At 29.4% G+C, this 24,083-nt stretch overlaps 1 protein-coding gene across 1 annotated transcript; it reads left to right on the top strand.

Moving 5' to 3' along the window:
• Nucleotides 1–20,489: 20,489 nt before the first annotated feature.
• Nucleotides 20,490–23,691, top strand: LOC112711163 (3-ketoacyl-CoA synthase 11). Its single transcript, XM_025763739.2, has 2 exons — nt 20,490–21,759; nt 22,611–23,691. Exons 1-2 carry the CDS (start codon nt 20,959–20,961, stop codon nt 23,394–23,396), a joined length of 1,587 nt encoding a protein of 528 aa, XP_025619524.1. The 5' UTR covers nt 20,490–20,958; the 3' UTR covers nt 23,397–23,691.
• The last annotated feature ends 392 nt before the right edge of the window (nt 23,692–24,083 follow it).

Raw genomic sequence — 24,083 nt, 5'->3', positions numbered from 1 at the left:
GTTATATGGCAGTTTTGTGAATTGTGGTAAGGTGTTAATGTATGAGTTGAGGAGGTCTAATGTTGATTTTGGTATATTTTTATTGATTTCAAAAGGGTTGAAATTGGCATGCTTTGGTTGATTTTGAAAAGGGTTGAAAATGGCTTGTTTTGAAAATGGCACTTTGTGGTTTTGTATGAAAATATGGTTTTTGGGCATACTTTGATGGAACATAACTTGGACCCCGGATCCCCGTTTTGTGCCAAACTCATTTAGAAATAAAATTGGATCCGGGGTATCCATGCCGTTCGAAGAACAGGCGAAAAATGATTTAAAACGAGGAAGTTATGTCCGTTGACAGATTGAGGTTTAATCTGTGAATTCTGCAGCTTTTAACTTAGAAAAATTTTTAGCAGAATGCCCCCCACGCGTAGGCGTGCTTGACGCGTACGCGTCGCTTTTCAAGAAGGCACCATCCACATGTGCGCGTGGTGTGCGCGTGCGCGTTGATGCGCTGCACCCAATGCCGAGCCATTTTTCCCGAGAGTTGTGCCGGAGTTGTGCCAGTTTTGTTCGTGGGGCACTAACGCACCCACGCGTACCCGTGGCTGATGCGTGCACATCCCTTTGCTGTTTTTCCACCCACGCGTACGCGTGGGCTACGCATACGTGTCGATGAACATTATGGCCATCTACACGTGCGCGTGGAGGACTCGTACGTATGGCCCTGTTTTCATGCCAAAGTTGATTTTTGAGTTTTAAAAGCCAAATCTCATACTTCTAAGCCTCCGATCTCACTCCTTATGTATTAAATCATTATGATATGCCTAGCAATGAGAAAGGAGCTAGGGGATGTGGTAACTTGCGAATGAAGCAAGGAAAAAATTTATGATCAATGATGATCAAAGATGATTATATGAGATATGGAGGATGACGGTGGAAGTACCGTGTATGCCATGAGCCGAAGGGCTATATTTATTGATAAATGGCTGGTTCTTGATTGAACCATGAGCCGGATGGCTGAGTTATTGCCGGGTACGGCGGAGCCATATTGATAAATTGGCTAGTTCTAGATTGAACTGTAAACCGGATGGCTGAGTTATTACCGGATTACAGCAAAGCCATTATTGATTATGGCTGAGTATAAATGCATATATGATTAATGAATGAATATGATAAATGAATAATGATGAAAAATGTTGAATGTGAGTATGTTTGTGTTTTCTCTCTGGTTGTAAGGGTGACAGGACACCGATAACATCTAATGGCGACAGGGCACAGATACCCTCTAATGGCGGCAGGGCGCATATACCCTTTAATGGTGACATGTCACATTATCCCTCTAATTATATTAATGCGCGTTGATTTCATGATGATGATTATCATTGAATGAGATAATATGATCTTCTTGGGTAGACGCAGTGATGTAGTTTCACTAGCTCTAGGTGAGGGTATGATGTACTAATATAGAATTGCTGAGGTAGAACAACTGGTGATGGTTTTGCTTATGATTCTGAGTCTAATTCGTGGAAGAGTCAGCGAGTTGGGAAACATGTGAAACATGAATTAGATTTAGCACTCCCTTATGACAGTTGCCTATTCATGGATTAGCGAAAACATAGGATGGATAATTAGTGAAGAAGTTTAGGATGCTTAGTGAGTTTTTATTGCAATGCATTGTATTTATTTGGCACTTTTACCATACTGGAAACCCATGGGCCCAGGGTTCTCATTCCGTATATATCTCTTGTTTTTTAGATATAGGTCCAGGTGCTCAAAAGTGAGTTGTGGGTCGTCTGAAAGACGGCGAAGATCTTTATTTTCTCTACTTTGTGTTTTGCTTAGAATCTCTCCACCTTTGTTTCGAAAAGATTATATTATGTATTGAAATCTTTTGAACTTGCCTATAGAGGCTCTCATGTTTCCTTTGGGAGAGATTATGATATACTGTTGTCAACTACTTTCATACTATACCCTAGCCGGCCTAAACTTCGCGGGTCGCGACTAGTGGCTATTTACTTATGTTATATATATCTATCTGTTATCTATCTCTTAATCTTCTTTATGCCTTGTCCGTATATCGCTTTCGACTTCACGATTTATCTTTTTGTTGTCGAAATGTGAGTGATACGTCTTCGTGATTTTATTTCTACTCTTTTCAGACTTCTCGATTAATACTCCTTTTGAAATTATTTATATTTATATGTTAAAAATCCACCTGAGAGTCGTACCATCGTAGTATCATTGTCTTATGACTCGGGTATAAGAATTTGAATATTAGGGTGTTACATTAAAAAGATAGCTACCCCTAATTAATAATGAGTTCTTATCGAATAGTATATTTCTTGTGAGACTGCTGGTTCAGTTTTCTCTTCTTCAAAATGCTGGTAGTTTGCTATTTATTTGAGCAACTATTTATTTTTAATGTTCAATTTTTTTTCAGGTAATTTTATTCACACGGACATGGACAATGAAAATGTTGGAAGGCCTGTAGCAAACATTTTGAGCATTTCTAGAAAAACTCCCAATGTAATAGAACTAACAATATTTCTTAGTTTGATATTTTGTATAGGAGTTATTACTTTTGATTTGCAATACTAAAAAATCATATATTATGTTTAATACTTTGAGTTATATAATATTTTGTCTATGATTTTGTTATCGTGGAATTTTAATAAAAAATATTTTTTTAGCACGATAAAAATAACAGTAAAAACTGCACTTTTAAAAGATAAAAAATGTCACTTTTATCCGATAAAAACGTCACTGTTAGGGTAAAAATGGCGGTTCAAAAATATCGTTTTAACCAATCAAAAATGCCATTTTTACTTTGAAAATAACGGCGGTTTGAACCGCCATTTTAACTAACTAAAAATTGTCGTTTTATTTGAAAAAAATGGCCGTTTGAACTGTCATTTTAACCTATCTAAAAACTGTCGTTTTAATCCTGGAAATTGTGGCGGTTTTCTAAAAATCACCGTAATAACCAGAATGGTGCCCAAAATTACGTCGCTTTCTAAAGCCGCTGTTCTTGATAATAATGACGGTTCAAATCGCTGTAAATATCTAAAAAAACTATCGTTTTAACCAAAATTTTTTGTAATGAGTGATTTCCTTCAATGTTGCATCAGAAAATCAAATTGAAGTAAAGGAGTCCCTTTCTTTGATTTTCCATCCTATTTTAGATTCTGTTTCATATCATTTAGTATCAGATTTCAGATATTAGATTAATTTTTATTAATCTATATATTTTTTTGTAAAAAAAAATAAAAAAACAATGTCTCTTACGTCTTTGTCATTCCTGTTCTTTCACATTGCATCGTTAACTCGTTATTGTCTCATTCTTCTTTGTTGATTTCATTATTTTTTATATATAAAACAAAACAAAAAAAACAAAAAACAGAAAAGGAAAACCCATGTTGAGGTTGGAAGGATCATAAGTCTCATGCTTTCTTCTCTTGGAATATAAACTAATAACCTTGCTCTCTTTTTATAATTATTATTATTATTTATTTTATTTTATCTTTTTGTACTCTGTGTCTTGTGTGTTTTGTCTTTTATTTCAATTATTTTTTTCTCTTATCGTTGTGTTGGATATTCTCTATTTGTTTTTATTTTTATTTAATTTTTAAAGTGAAGAGTTTTGAAGAATGGTAAAAGACAAGAGTGTTGATTTCAATTGAGGATAAAAGCCAATTATAAATGTAAATACGAGTGACCTAATACAAGTGTCATCACCATACATCATAAGAAATTATCATGTGCCATCATCATACCACAACCAGTTTCTTGAAAAGCTTCGTTAGTTGAAACAAAGTTGCTGTATTTGATGTTTAAAGTTAACGTTAACAAAGGTCCTAAAGTTCTTATAGAAAAATTTTTTAATGGATTAAACAAAGAAATTACAGATAAGATCGAACTTTATCATTATGCAACAATAGAGGATTTAGTCTATTTGGCAAATGAGGTAGAGGCGCAATAATTTATGATAACTTTATACTTTTTAGACTCTAATTCTACACAAGGTTCTAAAAGAGCAAAATTTGAGGATACGACAAAATTTACTATTACAAATTTTAAGAAGAATATTATAAATCGACATCAGCTAATTTCTTTTGATCCTATCTTTAATTCTACCTCATAGTCAGTGATGGAAGAATTTATTGAATATGTTATAGATAGAGATGAATACTTGGAGGAACCAAAAGTGTAACCATTCTCAAAGGAGACTTTTAAAAGATGGAGCAAATTGATTAATAATGGCAAGATAGTTTTATAAATTATCTAAAATTTTTATTAAAGATAAATGATGCAAAGGAAGGTGTGCTTTCTTGAATCTCAAGAACAAACTTTGATTTTTTATATAATTGTTATCTATGTGTATTTTGAGAATTTTTTTTTACTATGTTACCAAAAGCAATTAATTTACTATGTACTCTTTTCTTATTTTCTTTTTATTTGATTGCTAAGTAAAACTATTATCTATCAGGTTGCCTCTTTTGAGGTCATCAGATTGAAAGGTATATAAAGAGCACTCAAGCAGAAATACATTCAAATTGTTCAGTGAAAATTGTTCAAATATTGAATAGGTTGATTACATTAAAAATATGTGATTATTGCATGATTAAGCAAGCATTTTTTCTCCAAATTTTTTCTTTTGCTAATGGAAAAGTATAGATAGACAATCAGAATACTAAATAATGTAAACAATAGATATATCAGATGTTCAATTCAATAGGTACGTAGATGATTATTATGTTTATTATTTTTAATTAGATAGTTATTTCTTTTGATTCGATTTACTCATGCACAGTTAATAATGACTAGATGTTCAATTCACTAGATATACAGATGGTTATCCTAATATTAAGGTTTAGGAGGTAATTTGAGGGTGGAGTGTTTTTTATTTTATTGGGTCAATTTTAGAACTTATTGTTCACATTATTTACAAAAGTCATTATCTACCTAACAAAACACTTTGCTAATATACCCGAAAAAATTGCTATTGTGTAGACATTTTGAATTAAATCAATCACTTTCCACAATGTCAAGTGCTTTTTTGTTTGAACAATGATATGAATAAGTGTTTCACGATTATATGTCATCTCTTTCAAAGAACTTATTAAGTGTTATCAATTTTATGGTTTGTAATAAATTTGTTGTTTTGATTCATGAAATATAATGACATGAATTTTAATTCATGTATTCTAAAAACTTTGATGCAAAGTTGATCTGCTTTTTTGTTTGAAACTGTTAAAAATAATGTTGTAGGACTTATGTCATCCCTTTCAATGTAGTTAAAGTGACATTTAAATTTAACTTGACTAATATTAAATTGAAATTCATATTTTCTAATTTTTAAGTTTATAATCACTAAAAATACAGAACAAAGAAGCCTAATAAATATAGTCAGCCAATATATTTAGGAGGAGAAGTTGTATTCATTTATGATTTTAATGTAATTAAAAATGGCAAAATTTACTGATTTTAAAAACAAAAAATACTCTAATTTTTATCATCTCATCATTGAAATTAAATAGTATGTACATAACAGTTAACAATCTTTTTCTAATTATTTTATAATTAATATTTTTATTTTCTAATGAGTTTAAGTCTGATAAATAAAAGATATGCAACATCTCTTGAGTCATTAGTTAATATGCATAAGGGAGCAAGTCATTTGTTTCTGGTAACTAAAACCTAAAATTTAATGCATAGTTTGCCTTATTCCTGAGCCCTTCAGCTTAGCTTTGCTTTGCTTTGCTCTGCTCTGGTAACTAAAACCTAAAAATTCCATTTCCTAATTGATTGATTAATAATTAATTTATTGATTAATTATTTATTAATTATTTAGATTTTATAATATGTAATATTTTTATTTATATATTATTCAATTTTAACTTAAAGTTATGAGTTCTATGGAGCTTTTTTTTCTATTATTGAGAATTAATTTTAGCATGGCAAAATTCTTTATGTTAATATCTTAATATTAGCCATAAAAAAATCGTTGTTCTCATTTATAAGTGGAGGTTTTTGTTTATTTAATTTGGTGATTTAGTTTGAAATGTGTAATTATATGTTGCACATTCGTAATAAAAATATGGAGGATAGTGCGTGTTATTGTGATGTATGTGTGGCCTGTATTATATTAACTTATAGATATAGGTTAATTTAGTATTTTTTATGTATTGCACGAGTCATGCACTACAAATGTACACACAATTATTTATTATAGTATTTAAAATATAATTTAATTTGATTATAGTATTATGTTATTTACACATAATATAATTTTTAATTCTCGTGATTAGTATTTTTCATACATCGCACGAGTCATTCACTAGCAATGATATATAAGATAAATAGAATGGGTGAAGAAAAGAAAAATAGAGAAAGGGTCAGAGAGAGAGAACTCTTTAATTTTAGAAGAAAAAATTTAAATTCAATTGCAATGAAAAAGTGACATGTGATATATTTTGATTGTAAAATTAGTAATATATAATAGATATAATAGATTATTATTATTATTATTATTATTATTATTATTATTATTATTATTATTATTATTATTATTATTATAGTTTAAATTTTTAGAATAAATAATTTTAGAAAATCACTATTTGTATACTAAAAAACTAATCATTATATATTTGTGTATAAATATATATGTAGTTTAATTCATTTTTAGTATGTATTTCATATTTTCATGTATATTTTATAATGATTATTGATTTTATTGTATATTTAATATAATTGATAATTTTAAGACATGCATCATAAAATTCAATAAAAAATACGATTAGAGTTATTATAATAATAAATTAAGGTAGAAATTTATATGCTATTGTCTTTATGTAAAGTTAATATTTAAGAATTGTTAGATGATTTGATAAAATTGACTAAATTACTATTTAATGGTTCTCAAATTATCAACTTCATATTAAAATAATTGTATAAGAATTTTTCACCGCAAATTAAATGTGAATAAAACGAATACAAAATAATAACCTAATAGCCTAATAGGATGTTAAATGAAAGCACATGCATGTTAGAAGATTAATTAAACTACTATTTCTAAGCATACATGAAAAATGATCAGTTATTGCACATGAATAGAATGCTTTTTTAAACTACTGATGATCCAAGCTTATAGTAAAAGTGATGGACCATGCAATCAAATTAAAGGGAAGTGAGAACAAGAAATGGGGTGCACTCCCTTTCACCGAGAAAAACTATATAATATAGTACCAAGGTTGACATTGTTTGTAAAATGTCAATCGACCAAACAACATGGCACAAAGCATATAATAATAATAATTGTTATTATTAAATAGAATTTGTAGATATTATGGGAAGGGTATGGTAGGTTGTTTCGTGTGAAGCATATTTTCTCCTCCACTTTCTAACTATATCCCCCAATAGATGCACCGAATAATCTTATGCCCAAAATTGCCTCTTTACTTGCATTGCAACCATTTTGTATAAAAAAATGATTAAAAGCTTTGTCCAAACAATTTATGAATTGTGGTTCACACGGTGCAAGATGGCACCTTGGTAATGAATGAAAATTAAAGAAGGGTACAGTCTAAATTGGTGGGTGTTTGGTGGGAAGATTGAGCATTGAAGAGAGAAGGAAATAGTTATGAGTTTGTTCGGATGAATGTGTCCCTAAACAGAAGAAAACACATTAAAATTGGACACGCATTCCATATAATATAATATATATGCAAACAAATGAGGAAAAGATAACTTGTTTTGAGGTCAAATGAGTTAGACCTCACATTTGTCACTATATATTAATCCTGTGAGGCTATGATGCAAATGAGCCACTGCTCATCATCACTCAAACCTTTTACCTCATCAATCACGCGTTACGCTATTTAATTCTCATTAATAATCTAAGGGGGAATTGCTCTTTATGCATTTAACGAGAAATTGGATGAAAAATGACACACACAAAAAAAATTACTGTACTTCTACTATGCCTTCGAATTTGTCCTTAAATGGTGTAAAGTAATTTAGTTTTCAATATATTGAACAAAATAAGAATTTGAAATTTACTCATTTTGATATCCTTAAGTAACTCCCTAATTGGTTGGCAAAATTTCTTTGAGAAAAAAATAGCATGAAAATAGATCAGAGCTTTAAAGAATTTAATTTCTAAGGTTGTTAATTTAATTTGTAATTCTTTTTCGGTAATGCTATAAGTACAATTTTTTTTTAATCAAGTCTAACTAAATTTTACACAAATTAAAAAAAATGCGTGCATGCGTCATTGCTTCTCTTTTTGCGTACTTTGTTAGAATATTTTTTGTTGGAGATAAAGTACAAAAATTTATTGACATAAAACATAAATTTTTATATATAGCACAAAAATTATTTTTACACAAATTACAAACTTATGAATATGTGGTATAAAATTTTTGTACATAACACATCAATTTTGCATATAACACATAAATTTTTGTTATAAATATAATTTGTTGGTTAAATAAATTAATTTTTTAGATATATGGTCTTTTAAACATTTTTGTGATGTACATAAAAATTTTCTATAATGCATGTATTTTGTGCTGTGTGTCAAAAAATTGTGTACTTATGCATCGAAATTTTTATATTATATATATTTTGTTGGTTAGATGTTAATATTTTAAGTATATAATTTTTTAAAATTTTTTTATGTTATATATATTTTGTTAGTTAGACGTTAATATTTTAGGTATATAATTTTTTAAAATATTTTATATTGTACATCAAAATTTTTATGTTGTAATTTTTTTAATATATATAAAAAAAATACGAAGAAGATGAGAAGAAAAAAACAACTGCACATATATACGTATATTTAAAACTAAATGCACTATAATTTAATTAAATACTTAATTTAAAAAAAAAATTGATGACCAACTTTATTCATTCTCTTATTAGTCGTTGATGATATGCTTAATGAGTCTTACCATTTAGACCATCTCCAGTAGGGAACTCATCTCAGTCCCTATTTATGGCCCACTTGTCATAAAAAGTGACTCCACATCAGATTTTGCGTCATAACCAATAAATAGGAACTCAATGAATCTCTCTCTTCTCCATTAGAAGGAACTACCTTTAATCCCTATTGTGGTCCCACCTAATTAATTAATTAAGTAATTAAAATTAATATAATAATTATTATTTTTAATAATATTATTTAAATTTATAAATTCAAAATAATTCAATATTATAAAATATTAAAATAAATAACTTAAATTTGATTAGTATTTTAAATTTTATAAATAAAAATAAATAATTCAACTAAAAATTATTTTATAATATATAAAAATTAAATTTATTTTTTATGTAAAATAAATTTAATTAATTATGATTTAATATAACAATATAAATAATATTTGATATTGATTTAACATAATTATTTATATTAATTATAATTTAATATAACTAATTATTAAATAATTAATTAAATAGATATATAAGTATTTAATATATATTTAATATATTTTTTATTTTTTTTATTAACTTACCACATGGCATGATTTTATTGGTTGTTGCAAGTCCCTGTTTAGAGGGACTCTCAACCTTGATCCCCGTGAAAAGCCCTCTTTTCCTTTTCACTCCAATGGTAATTGAGTCCTCGTATGTCATAAGAGGAACTCTATTTCTTAGCATTGGAGTTGCTCTTAAATTCCACTCATTTCTATTGTATATGGTCCAAACCAAAATGCATTCTTAATCTTTGTTTCATACATTTATCTTTATTTTTATAAAACTTTAATTTAGATTATTACATACGTTTTTCTTTTTAATTCTGATGATTTCATTTAGAAGTTATATTAATAATGCCTTCGAACTTATCAAGAGGATATTAGAAATTTTTCAAAATTTTTTATTCATTTAATACATCAAAAATATAAAACTTTAATCTTTTTAAAAAAATTTAATAAAATTTATTCTTTTATAATATTCTTAACCAGTTATTGTTTGTAAAATCCTATACATTATTTTTTAATCGAATTTGTTACATTTCATTAATTAGTATTAAGCCATAAAATACACAAAATGGAAAAGCCCAAGTTAAAGCGGATAAAGCAAATTCCTCTAATCAATACTTTTTTTTTTTTTTGAAGAAATATTCCCATGATTTTGTGTAATGCTACAAAATCAAATTTTTAAATTTATATTAGTCAATTTTTTAAAATTATTTTTTATCTTAAATTTTATATTCTAAATTATAAATTATTAATTTTAAGTTTCAAATCATAAATCGAATTTTACTAATTTGTATTCTAAAGATATAAATTAAAAATATCATAATTTTTTTTATAAAAATTGTTAAAAAAGTAATATTTTTAATGCATTAAATACATCAAATGTATTAAAAAAAAATTTATTATTATTATAACAACAACAACAATAAAGGCTTGTTCCATTAGGTAGGGTCAGCTACATAGATCAAACAATACTATTGAGATCTATCATGTTTATATCATATCTATAGAGAGACCGTATACATGTAGATTTCGTTTGACCACCTAATGGATGGTCTTCCTAGGTCTTTCTCTGCTTTTCACCTTGTGTCCATCTTCTATCTCATCCACCTTTCTGATTGTGTGCTCTGTTGATCTTCTTCTCACATATCCAAACCACTTGAGATGCAACTCTACTATTTTTTTCACAATAGGTGCTACTAGCTCCAACTCTCTCTTATATTTTCATTCCTTATTCTATTCAATCGCATATGATTACTCATTCATCTCAACATCTTTATCTCTGCCACACTTAACTTATGTTCGTGTTCTTCTTTAGCCGCCCAACACTCTGTACCATAAAGCATAGTCGGTCTGATAGCAGTACGATAGAATTTACCTTTAAATTTTAAAGGCACTTTTTTGTCACATATAAAACCAGACGCACTCCGCCATTTTGACCAACCTTTTTGGATCCTATGATTTACATCATGTTCAATCTCTCTATTATCCTATATGATGCATCCAAGATACTTAAAACTTTTTAACTTTTGGTAGGATATTTTCTCCAATAATCTTCACCTCTGTATTAGGGTTTTTCCTTCAGCAGCCAAACTTATATTTCATATATTCCGTCTTGCTACAGCTTATACGCAAACCATACACTTCTAGAGCTTCTCTCTATAAATTCAACTTCTTATTTAGGTCTTCCCTGGACTCTCCCATAACGACGATATCATCGACAAAAAACATGCATCATGGCACAAGCTCTTAGATATGCTTTGTGAGTACTTTCAAGATTAATGTGAAAAGGTATGAACTTAAGAATGATCCCTGTTGTAATCTTATACCAATAGAAAATTTTTCTGTCACACCACATTGAGTCTTTACACTAGTTGTAGTCCTATCATACATATCTTTAATTGTATGAATATATGCGATCCTCACTCTCTTCCTTTCCAAAATCTTCCATAAGACCTCCCTTGGTACCCATCGTACGCTTTTCAAATCAATAAACAACATATTTAGATGCCTTTTATTACTACCATACCTCTTCATCATCATTCTTAACAGGTATATCGCTTCAGTGGTAGATCTGTCTGGCATAAAACCAAATTGGCTCTCTGTTACTTGTGTCTCTTGTCTCAACCTCCGTTCTATCACCATTTCCCATAACTTCATGGTATGGCTCATGAGTTTGATCTCTCTATTATTTTCACAACTTTATACATCCCTCTTATTCTTGTAGATAGGTACCAAGATGTTATTTCTCCACTCATTTGCCCTCTTCTTTAACCTTAAAATCTCATTAAAAAGTTTGGTTAACTAACTGATGCCTTTCTCTCTAAAACCCTTCCAAATTTCAATCAGAATATTATTGGGTCCTACTGTCTTGCCATTTTTCATCTGTTTTAGAGCCTTATTTACCTCAAAATCTCGAATCCTTCGATAATAATCAAAATTTTGAGCTTCTTCTCTCGTTCATAACCGACTAAGGCTCAAAAGAGTCTTCTATCCTTCATTAAATAACTCGTAGAAGTAGCTCTTCCACCTTTCATTAAACTTCTTCTCTTGAGCCAAAACCTCTTCATCTTTATCCTTTATGCACTTAACCTGATCCAAGTCTCTCGTTCTTCTTTCAAAATTCTTTGCGATTCTATATATACATTTTTCTCCTTCTTTTGTGCCTAAAGATTGGTAGAGATCCTCATATGCTCTTGTTCTTTCTTCACTTATAGCCATTTTTATCTCTTTCTTAGCTGATTTGTATTTTTTCCAATTATCTGCATTGCGGCACAAAGACTACTCCTTAAAATTCCCTTTTTGCCTTTATTTTTTTTGTACACTCGCATTCCACCACCAAGATTCCTTGTCTTTTGGTCCTATCCCTTTAAATTCACCAAAACTTTCTTTTGTTGTTTTTCTAATAACTTGTGCCATCTCCCTCCACATCTCCTCTACGCTTCCATCCTATCCTACTTTGCCTCTTCTCCTACCCATCTTAGGAAACTTCTTCGTTCTCCACCTTTCATTCCCCACCACCTCATCTTGGGGTTTTTCGTATGATGTCATTTTCTCAACTTTTGCTCAACGCAAAAATCCATGATGAGCATCCTATCTTGTGTTGTTAAACTCTTTCTCGAAATAATTTTATAATTAATACAAAATTTTCGGTCGACTCTTTTCAACAAGAAGAAGTCAATTTTTAAAAATATATCTTTAGAATATAAATTAACTAAATCCTTATAAATTTTAAGCATTAAATCTTAAAAAAATAAAAATGTTTAAAATTAAAAAAGTTGATTAATATTAACTAGTTAATTCAACTTCTTTAATAAATTGTTGCAATGTTCAAAAAATATGAGTATTGTTCATACCTTAACCATAAAATATAAAGTCAGATTCAACACTACAATATTTTTGAGCTATTGCAACATGTGCCATAAATAATCCTTAAAAAGTGTTGTCTAAAGTGGTTAAAAACATCATTTAAAATTTATTGCAAAAAAATAAAGCTAATACAACACCTTGTTAATAAGTGTTATTTCTGATCAATTTAAAAAATATATAAAAAACGTTGCTTTAATAAATTAAACAAACAACATTTATAATATTTATATATTACACTTATCAAATGTTGCTATATTAAATATACAAAAACAACTATTATAAAAATAATATATTACTTTTTTTAAAAGTTGCTTTTAGATTTATTTTAAACTTCACGTTTCAAGTGTTGCTTAAAATTTGTTAATATTTTTTAAAAAACAAAAATAAATTATATTATGCAAAGAAAGAGAAAAAGAGGGAGAAGAAAACCCCAATCCATTCCAAAATGTTTCGTTCCTAAAACCACAACCCTAACAAAATTCCTAAAATATTTCAATTAATAAAATCACAAAATCCTCAATCCATTCCAAATGTTTCGTTCATCTGTTGTTCTTCAATCCATTAGATGATGACGCGCGTTTCTTTATTGAGCTTCGATCTCAATCTCTGCTTGCTAATGAGTTTCGATTTTTTCTTCTCGTGAATGTGCTTCGATCCTCTGCTCCTCTCCTCGTTGAGCTTCAATTCTCTACTCGTTGAGATTCGATCATCTGCTTGTTGAGCTTTCATCCTCTACTTCTCTTTTCGTCGAGCTTCGATCCTCTCTGCTCGCGTTCATCACCGCCAGTCGCTGTTCGATTATCACTGCTCGTGTTTTTTGTGAGATTCTCATTTTTGGCATTCTTCTGCAAGTATTGATGATTCTACCGTTCTTTTTTCTGCTCTATTTTAGCACCTGTTTACATATCCTTCCCATTGACAAGTTTAGGTTACACAAATAGCATTCCTGTTGTTACTTTGAATTTGAATTGTTTGAGAATTATTTCACTTTATATTTGTTCCTTATGCCTTATGTTTGTTATATTTATCACTAAGCTTGTTATTCAGCTTTGCGCTCTTTCTGTTTGTTATATTGTCTCAGTCATTGGTCACTCTTTCTTGTATCTTTTATTTTTCTCTAAATACAAATAAGTAGTTTCTTATATTAAATAGTGAGAAATGTGACCTTGTTTTTCTTTTCCTTAATGTTTCAGGAATTTCATGTAACTTAATTAGATTACAGAAAGGCTATCTGCAGATAAATGTGAGGTATGTTCTTTTTGTCTTTAAATATGTCATTTAATTTTAATTTTAAGAAATTGGAAGAATAAACTCTCAGTTGCTGCTATTTTATAGGCAGAGTTGTTAAGCAAGAAATATGAGGAGAAGTACAAACATTATAGCAGAAATAACATTCAAATTGATTGTTGAAGAAGCTAAATTTCGTGATATACAGGTAATTAGAAATTTGCATTATTATTTAGCAAATAGTAAAAGAAGTTTAGGGAAGAATGAATTGTTATTAGCCTTGCTTAATGGATATAAAGGTAATTATAAATGTAAGAAGAATGAGATTTTGCAGTGGGAAGGGAGAGAAGAAAAGGTTTTTTCTATGATCTGAGGTTCTTCTTGTGAGGATTTTGCTCCTACTTAATTGGTCTACTTAAAGAGCTTTTGTTTTTAGTAATTGACTGTGTGGGATTGGCTTGGTTTTTTCTAGTTTTGAAATTTTGTTGAAAATGAAACTTTCTTCAGCTGATTTTTGTCCTCCACCTCCGGAAGGTATGTTATGTATGCACTCTTGTTTGCATATTCTTCTTCATTGTTCATCTCCCTTTCTATTCTCTACTGTTTTGGAGCTAGTTATTGTTGCATACCAGTGTTAAGGGGGGTGAGAATGCTATTCTCTTTTAGATCTTGATGGACTTTGGTTGCTGAGAATTTTGTTTCTCTAACGTGATTTGGTTTGATTTGCTCAGCGTCAAGCCTTTTGTTGTTTATTAAGATCATGGTTTTGCTAATGAATATACCAAAATCAGTTAGTGCTCTTGACGAATTTAGGTGGCAGTTATGAACATTCTGTTGGATATTCATGGCATTGTGATGGTTGTTATTAAGATCATTGGTTAATGTACTAACTGAAAATATATCACTTGAAGATTTGAAAACAGAAAATTAGATTCTGCTGAATATAAAAGTATGCTGGAAATCCAAGAATTTAAAATAGAAAATAATTGTGGAAGGATTAATGACAGAGAAAGGAGAAGCTAGAAAGGAGAAGTTAAGGAGTGAAGGAAAAGAGAAAAATGTTAGAATAGGATAGAGCTATAATATACCTTCTGATTTACCCAAATAAAATAAAGTAAATAGCTCGTTATGAAATAATGCAAATGTCCTAAATTGGATTCTGTTACAAATATTAGGACATTTAAATATATGACATATGAGTAATTTTATATGAATAGGGTATATTATATTGATACATGAAGAAATAAAAAAATGAGGATTATAGCCAGATTTTAAAACCTTTTGGAATTGAAATTCTCTTTTTGTTGGGCAATGGAGTGGATTATATACTGAGTTTACTGACAATATTGTGTATGAATGGTCACAGCATGAATATGACAGTGAACTTATTTTCCACAAAGTATATGAAACATTGTGCTGGTTGCCCAAGCTTGCCAGAGCACATGACGATTGAGATGGGCGAAATGGATGAACTCCCATGCTATACTGGGAGAATTGATGGTTTGGTATCAGATAATAATGACATTGATGAAGGTGAGTTTGGTAAACAATAGTAATGAATATACCAAAATCAGTTAGTGCTTGATGACATTTTACTGCTTTCCCTTTATTCTTGCTTTCACTCATTCCAAATATCCTGGACTTTTTTTCACTTTTTATAGCTTTTTTTCACTTTTTATCTCACTGTCTTTTACCTCTCATTGGCTTTTTCTTACAAATCTCACCATGTTTGCCTTTTTTAATGAGACTCGGACAGATCAAAACAGAGAAAAAGAAAATACTAAATGAACTACATGAAGGAGAAGAACTCTAACAGTTTGGGTAGCTATGAGAGTGAATTCTGTGCTTTTCACTTACTCTCCTTACCTTCAACTCTTGGCCATTCACCCTTAATATAAAAGAGTGAAGCTTCTAAAGTTGAATCACGTTCAACCTAACACTGTCTTCTTCTCCAACACCAAAGACTAGCAGTGACTTTATGAGAGAGGAGAGAGAAGTCTAAATATGTTTGCATGCAACTCACCCTTTCTTTCTTATCCTTTTTCTTCAAACTTTTTCAATCTTGACTGTTGAGCTTGACTTTGACCTCAAATTTTAATTTTGAATGTTGATGAACTTCTGACCATGGTTGACCTCACATTTTTCATGGTTACTTCTTCTGTGCTTGAGACTTTGTGGCTTTCTTCTTGGTTTCTCGGTGTAGCACAAGTGATGAAAGAAATTTTTGATGTGCTTTAATCGAGTGAGACTAGCTATTTCGTTGTAGCCTTTTTTCTTTACTTTGATTTGGCAATACATTTTTTACCTTTTTTTGTAACTTTCCTTCTGTGCATTTTATTTTCTTCTTTCTTAATTTTTGGTTGATGTGACCGATGCAAGAGAGGAAAGAAAAAGAAAAGAGAAGTGATGGTTTTCGATAAAAATTTTAAGGAAATTAAAAATGAATTGAAACTTGAGAATTAATTTTCTTGAACCCAAGGAGTAGGTAACTGAAAAATGCCTTGAAGAATTTGGGCTATTTTTTTCTTTTTTTTCTAATTTTTAATCAAAGATTTTTTATTGGATTTGACTTGATTATGATGGACTAAAAAAAATATTGACTTAGACTTTAGATATTTATTTTTTGAACCAACTTATTTCTTTTTATTTTCTGCACACTTGATTAAATATATTTAACAACTAATTAATAATTTTTTAATAAACACTTACTAATTCTTTAATAATATTTATTCATTATTTTAATTTAATATTAGTTTTTAAACTCGACATTTCCATATCAAAAGAAGAAACGAGGTTTAAGGTGGTATTGGGTTTTGTTTCACTTTCAGTTTTCGGTGGTGGTGGACTTGTGGCGGTGGTAATTGAGGATGGGGTAAATTAAGGATATAGTTAAACATTTATGATTGGATTTAGAAAGGATAATTTAAAAAGAATTAACCATTAATTTGGAATGTGAAAGATTTAGATACTGACTAAAAAGATTATTTGTCTAGATAATTTTAAAATATAATAAAAATAATTAATAAATATAATATTTTTTAATTGACAAAAGATTTTTATATTTAATAAATGATTTATTCATTTAATTTAAATTTTTTTACCAATATTTAAATAAATATTTAAAAAATACACAAAAAAATTATAACAAAATTTGATCTCTAGATTTTTTTTATTTTTTAAAAATATGTAATCATTCATAATAATTTTAAAAAAATTTGAATTAACATAAATTTATTAAATTTTAAAAATAAATAGATCTAATTTTTTTAATAATAATTATACGAATTTATATCAAAACATATATTTATTATTTAATTTTTTATTATATTTTTAAATCTTTTAAAAACTTATTTATTATTATCATCTTTTGATTTTGAGTATCATTTGATAGTTTACTCAATTTAAAAATTTTTAAAAATTATATAGAATTTAGATAATTTTATAAACCAAAACTTATTTGAGCGAACCGTTAATTTTTATTTTTCATGAATAAATTTATAAACATTATAAATATTCGTGAATATAATAATAGTTTATTCGAATAAAATAGTTATTTAAAAAAAACATAAGAATAAAGAATTTGAATATCCAACTTAGAGAGGTATGCAGACACGGGTCAAAGCTTGACTTAACCTTTTTAATGATATATACAAATATTTTTGTTTGTTTTTTAAAGTAACACCTCTGTTATATATACTTATATGTACTACTCTTATTTATACTAAAAGTAATAGACCTTTTTATGATAAAAATTTATTATAAATTTTAATATTAATAGAATAAATTTTAAAATAAAAAGAAAATAAATCATTTTTGTTGTACCCTATAAGTGAAACAAATATTGCTCCACAAAAGTTAATAATGAAATAATATTATTGAAAAATTCAACAATGCGATCTTCCAGTAACATAATATCAACTTCCGATAACACAATATCATGAGTTATGCATATTCATATGCATAATATTAAGTTTTCTGTGTTTTTTTTTTTAAGTATTTTTTTGGGACTCTGCAAGTAGAAAAACTTAAACATTGTTTCTTACCTCTGGTGCGTGCATCTTAAGCATCATCATCACCAACTTCTCCTTTCTTCTCCACCTCTCTTTTATGTGACTTCCTTTTCTTTAATTTAATCCTCTTCATCATTTCACCATCTCACACTACCTATTTACCCCTTTCAATTGATCCATCCAACTACTTATCAAACTGCTATAAGCCACTGCTCCATATATAGTCCATACAAAACTGGAATGATTAATATAGTGCCTAAAAAGTAAGGTTTAACTTAATAAAAAATAAAAAATTAATATTTAATTTAAAAATATAAAAATAAATAATTTTTAAATATTTAAAATTTATTGTAAAAAGTAAATTAAGTAAAAGGTGTAGAAAACAAAAAGTGTAGCTATGGAGATATCTACAATTTATTAGACTTAATTATAATTTATAAGAGGTATTATCTTACCGAAAGAAGTAATATGAGAACGTTCTAGAAGACTCTCAAAGTTTAGTAGCTAATATATTCGATGGTCAGTGAAGAATTAGAATTAAATAAGGATACAAATAATTAATAACGCCACCAAAGATTTTTGGCTTTGATATTAGATTATACATTAGAGTACTGGTAAGAGATTAGCTAGATTGTCATTGGCCCTATAATAAATTCACCTTTTTAATTTGAAAGACATTACACCAAGACCCTTCTTTGTATACTTATATACATAGTAACTAATATATCTCAATAATATTCTGTTAAGATAATGGTTTAGGATACAAGCTAACATCTATACCGATGAAGCAGGCCAGGATGCCCAACTCCAAATTTAGGCACTTTAAAATGTCTAAGATTTTCAGAGTTTAATAATTAGTACATTCGTCTATTTAAATAAATATAAAAATTTAAATTTTATTATATATATATATATAATAATTTATTAATTAATAATAAATTTTTAAATATAATAAAAATTTAATTTAATTTTTAATAAATTAGTCTTTAATCTATTAGTGACCGAATCTTATAGAAAAAAAAATTTAGGTGAAACTAGATTAAAAATAAATCATTGGTTTTCAGCCGATCGAGGATATTTAATGGTTATACTTGTTGGACCTAAAAAATTGTAAAAGTAGATAACAATGCAATTCTTGTATATATAAACTCATTGAGTTACTTTTTAAAAAAAATTATAAAATACTACATTAACTTATATATGATTGTACTTAACATATATATAGTTCAAAGTTGTTTCTTTAAATACTTAAATTTACAACTTCGCTGCTTAGGTTTAATTTATGCATGCGATAATCAAATTTAGATAATCTTGCACGTTTCAACAACCAATTAGTAAAGTTAATTATTAAACCATCAATTGTTGAATATATATATATATATATATATATATATATATATATATATATATATATATATATATATATATATAGTACTTTGTTTGATATCATTGAGTAACAGATTTTTCAATTTTGTGGAAAACTTTCATAATTTGAAATGTGAAAAAAAAACTGACAATAAAGACTAGAGGCAAAAATGTAGAAAACAAATCATATAGTTATGTTGTCCAAAGGAGGAAAAAAGCAATAAAGAAAACTGAAAGCACGGTACATAGTTGATTAGGAGGGTGAGAATTATTACCAACAAAGGAATAAAAAGATAGAGGGGTCTAGTGAGAATTGCAAAATTTGTTCATGCATGTAACGTTTAGTTTTGTATGTGGGAGGGAGGAGCTTTCGTTTCGGAGAAGTAAAAAGAAAAAGGAAAAAGTAATAAGCAGAAATCGGAAAGAAGATAATCACCAATTTTTGTAGTTCAACAATCACCAACGTGTGATTTTGACTCAAACGGTGGAGTGTTTACCGATCTAACATGCATGCATGTGATTGTCGCCGTGTTGTATTTGTTGCCTCCAAATACACAAAATTTATATTTACAATATTTTACTGACTAGATAATTTATTTGTTAAGATTTTAAAATATTACTTTTTGTGAAAGAAATAATTTTTTTAATGTATTAAAGTCTCAATAATTTATTATTTTTCAAATTTTTAATAAATACTCTTAGTATAAGTCACTCGTTAATAAAATCTAACTATAAATCTATAAGCATATATATCAAAAGAAATGAGAATGAGTTATAGTATATGTATTATTATTGTTTTATATATAGATATTATTATATCAGCTCATTCATTATTTACTTTTAAATGTAATGAGTTCCAAATAATAGACACAATTCAAAAGATCAAATTTAACTTATTATTATTACAAATTAAATAAAGGATAGAGATATTACCATTCACAATTATTTGATGGTATGATATTATTATAAATGTAAAATGCATTTTAGTGAAAGTAAAATTTTCCAAATAAAAATTAATTCAAGAGTAGAAATATCCGATCCTTATTAAGAAGTAGTGAAGTACATTCCACATAAACTTTTGGAAAAACACGGATTGTACAGTGGCAAAGCAGCAATAAGAAAGAAAGGAGGAGGTCAAACTTGAAGGAAAAAGGAGCTCGAAGAGAAAGAGAAGATGGCTAAATTGTCCCAGTTGGCTTATTCAATGCCTCGGCATGTAAACAATTAAAAGTTCGTTGGGGTAGTTGCATCCACTATCTCCCTCTCCCAACTCTCTCTCTCTCTCTCTCACAAAACACATAAACACACCCCTTTAAAACCCTCCCACATCTTCCATTGTTTTGCATCCCCCGATTTTCAATCTCATTCGCATGTTTAGGCAAACACACATTTCCTTACAAACACAATTCGAAAACCCTAACCAACAACTGTTCCTTTTTCTCTTCTCCTTTCGGCATTATTAGCACCTTCTACATTCCATCTCCCATTCAAGAACATAATAATAGTTTCCCTCTCTGATCTCCACCATGGCAGATCCAAAGAACAACCAAAAAAGCGACGATTCAGCTACCATTTCAGTACAAGAAACAACAGCAAAGTACAATAACAGCAATAACAATAAGCTTCCGAATTTTCTTCTATCAGTGAGGCTCAAGTACGTGAAGCTCGGTTACCACTACGTAATCTCCAACGCCATGTACCTCTTACTGGTGCCGCTTCTCGGCGTAGCCTCAGCTCAATTGTCTACAATTTCAATCCATGACGTTCTTCAACTGTGGGAAAATCTAAAGTTCAATCTTGTCTCAGTTACAGTCTGTTCTTCTCTCATGGTGTTCCTCGCCACGCTCTACTTCATGAGCAGGCCAAGGGGCGTTTACTTAATGGACTTTTCGTGCTACAAGCCGGACCAAGATTGCACTTGCACAAGGGAGATCTTCATGGAGCGCTCCAATTTGACGGGAGTGTTCTCCGATGAAAACTTAGCGTTCCAAAAGAAGATTCTGGAACGCTCTGGCTTGGGGCAAAAGACGTATTTGCCCCCAGCCATACTGCAGGTTCCCCCGAACCCGTGTATGGCTGAAGCCAGGAAGGAAGCCGAGGAGGTCATGTTTGGTGCTATTGACCAGCTTCTTCAGAAGACTGGTGTGAAGGCCAAGGATATTGGGATTTTGGTTGTCAATTGTAGTTTGTTCAATCCAACTCCTTCGCTTTCTGCCATGATTGTCAACCATTACAAGTTGAGGGGGAATATTCTAAGTTACAATCTTGGCGGTATGGGATGCAGTGCTGGACTTATATCCATTGATCTTGCCAAGCAGCTCCTTCAGGTATATATAATATACCTATGCAACTTCATTCTAATTTTAACTTCAAATATTTATTCTTATTCTTGTGCATGGCTCTGAGATGATGATCATTGCAACTGTGTTAAAAATTATACTATTAGTATATCCCACTAGAAAACCGATTAAGGTGTAGCCAACTTGAAGTTAATTAGTTGAAAAATAAATTTATTATAAAAAAGTATTCTTAATACTTTAATTTTTTAAATTTTAAAATTAAAATAAAAATTATTTTTCAACTAGTTGGCTCCGAATTGATTATACTTTAACTAGTTTCTTAGACTTTTTTATTAGAATAAGATACAAAAATAAATTATTTAACATGCATATTTCATATCAACATATACATTAAAAATAAATTAAATAATATTTATTTATACAAAAATATATTATAACTAGTTTAATAATTAATTTTATATTTGCACATGATATTTTTTATTTCCTATATTTTTGTGTGGCAAAGATTTTTTTTTAAAAAAAATCATTTATTTTCTTTTGGAGTCTTATAAAGGTATGTAAACTAAAATAATGTATAATAGGATGTGTGAACTTAGATTTTCCTGGGTGAGGAAGATGGGCCCATCAAGTGTAGACATTTTCAACCCTAGTTATCCACATGTCCAACTTGCTCAAATATTGTCTAGTCCATTTATTGGGAATTGCCAATTTAGTTGAGTAAGCCCACTTATTTAAGTCCATGGACAATCGTGTCAGTCCAAGATGTGCATTCTCACTAGTTATTTTAATAGTATATTTTACATGGCTCACCCCAGGTGAACATGGAAAACGAAACCATCTAAATTAACATTTTGAATGAAAATGATTTGAATTTGTAGGTACACCCAAACTCGTATGCCTTGGTAGTGAGCATGGAGAACATCACACTAAATTGGTATTTCGGCAACAACCGTTCAATGCTGGTCTCAAATTGTCTGTTCAGAATGGGAGGTGCAGCAATCCTGCTGTCCAACAAGGCATCGGACAAGAGAAGGGCAAAGTATCAACTCGTACACACCGTAAGAACTCACAAAGGAGCCGACGACAAGTCCTACGGCTGCGTCTTCCAAGAAGAAGACGAGAAGAAAACAATCGGCGTTTCCCTCTCGAAGGACCTTATGGCGGTGGCCGGCGAAGCCCTCAAGACCAACATTACAACACTAGGTCCCTTAGTCCTTCCCATGTCGGAGCAGCTACTCTTCTTCGCAACGTTGGTTGCGAGGAAGGTGCTGAAAATGAAGATAAAGCCATACATCCCCGATTTCAAGCTCGCTTTCGATCATTTTTGTATCCATGCAGGGGGTAGAGCTGTGTTAGATGAGCTGGAGAAGAACCTCGATCTAACTGACTGGCACATGGAGCCTTCTAGAATGACGCTTTATCGCTTCGGCAACACTTCCAGTAGTTCCTTGTGGTATGAATTGGCATACACTGAAGCTAAAGGGAGGATCAAGAAAGGTGATAGGACATGGCAAATTGCGTTTGGTTCTGGATTCAAGTGCAATAGCGCCGTCTGGCGCGCATTGAGGACCGTTGATCCTGCTAAGGAGAAGAATCCTTGGATCGATGAGATTCATGACTTCCCTGTCCAAGTCCCTAAAGTTGCAACAATAAATTCAAATTGAAATTATTGATTTTTTTTTTTTTGGGGGAGGGTGACTAAAATGCGAGGAATTTGTTATTATAAGGTTTTATTTTCATAATATAGTTTTCTTTTATCTATTTTTTATAATGTTTAGGAAGTGTGCATGATGAATAGGATTGGAAGAGGATTATTATACCATCTCCAGCTGGTTGGGAAGTTTAATTTGTTTGTTCTTGTTAGTGTGACCAAGTTGGAAAGAGTGTGCATATTGTTGCCAAATTGAACATTTATTACTTGATTTTTCATTAAATGTATTAATTGACCTTTCTATACAAGTATTGGTTTCAAGTTTCTTGTTGAGCTGAAAGCAATTAGTGCAAGAAACAAAAAAAAAGTAGTTGAGGGTTGATAACATTAAATACTTGAAAAAAAAAATAAAAGTTCTAAATTCTAAAATTTTAGTAATTCTCTTGTTGTGTATTTAATAAAATAAAAAATAAAAAAATATTTACTAATAATTATCTTAAGCTAAATCCTTTTCTTTGATTTAAAATTTTAAATCATAAGAGTGATTATTCAGTAAACATACATAGCCTTTTGAATTTGGAGCTTCTAAGTGTGATTTTTTATTTTTAAATAATTTTTTTATATTTTTTATTTTATTTATAAAATAAATAGTGAAAGATCACACTTTATTTTTTAAAATAAAATTTAAAATTTAAAAGAG

Source organism: Arachis hypogaea, chromosome 9 (assembly GCF_003086295.3).
Source record: "Arachis hypogaea cultivar Tifrunner chromosome 9, arahy.Tifrunner.gnm2.J5K5, whole genome shotgun sequence".
In the NCBI taxonomy this organism is placed as follows: Eukaryota; Viridiplantae; Streptophyta; class Magnoliopsida; order Fabales; family Fabaceae; genus Arachis; species Arachis hypogaea.
This window is presented reverse-complemented; position numbering and strand designations above follow the sequence as displayed.

Excerpts from the sequence above, each read along its gene's own strand:
- LOC112711163 (XM_025763739.2), top strand. The coding sequence starts at position 20,959 with ATGGCAGATCCAAAGAACAACCAAAAAAGCGACGATTCAGCTACCATT. Across the intron at positions 21,760-22,610 it reads TTGCCAAGCAGCTCCTTCAG|GTACACCCAAACTCGTATGC; the intron begins GTATATATAATA and ends TTGAATTTGTAG.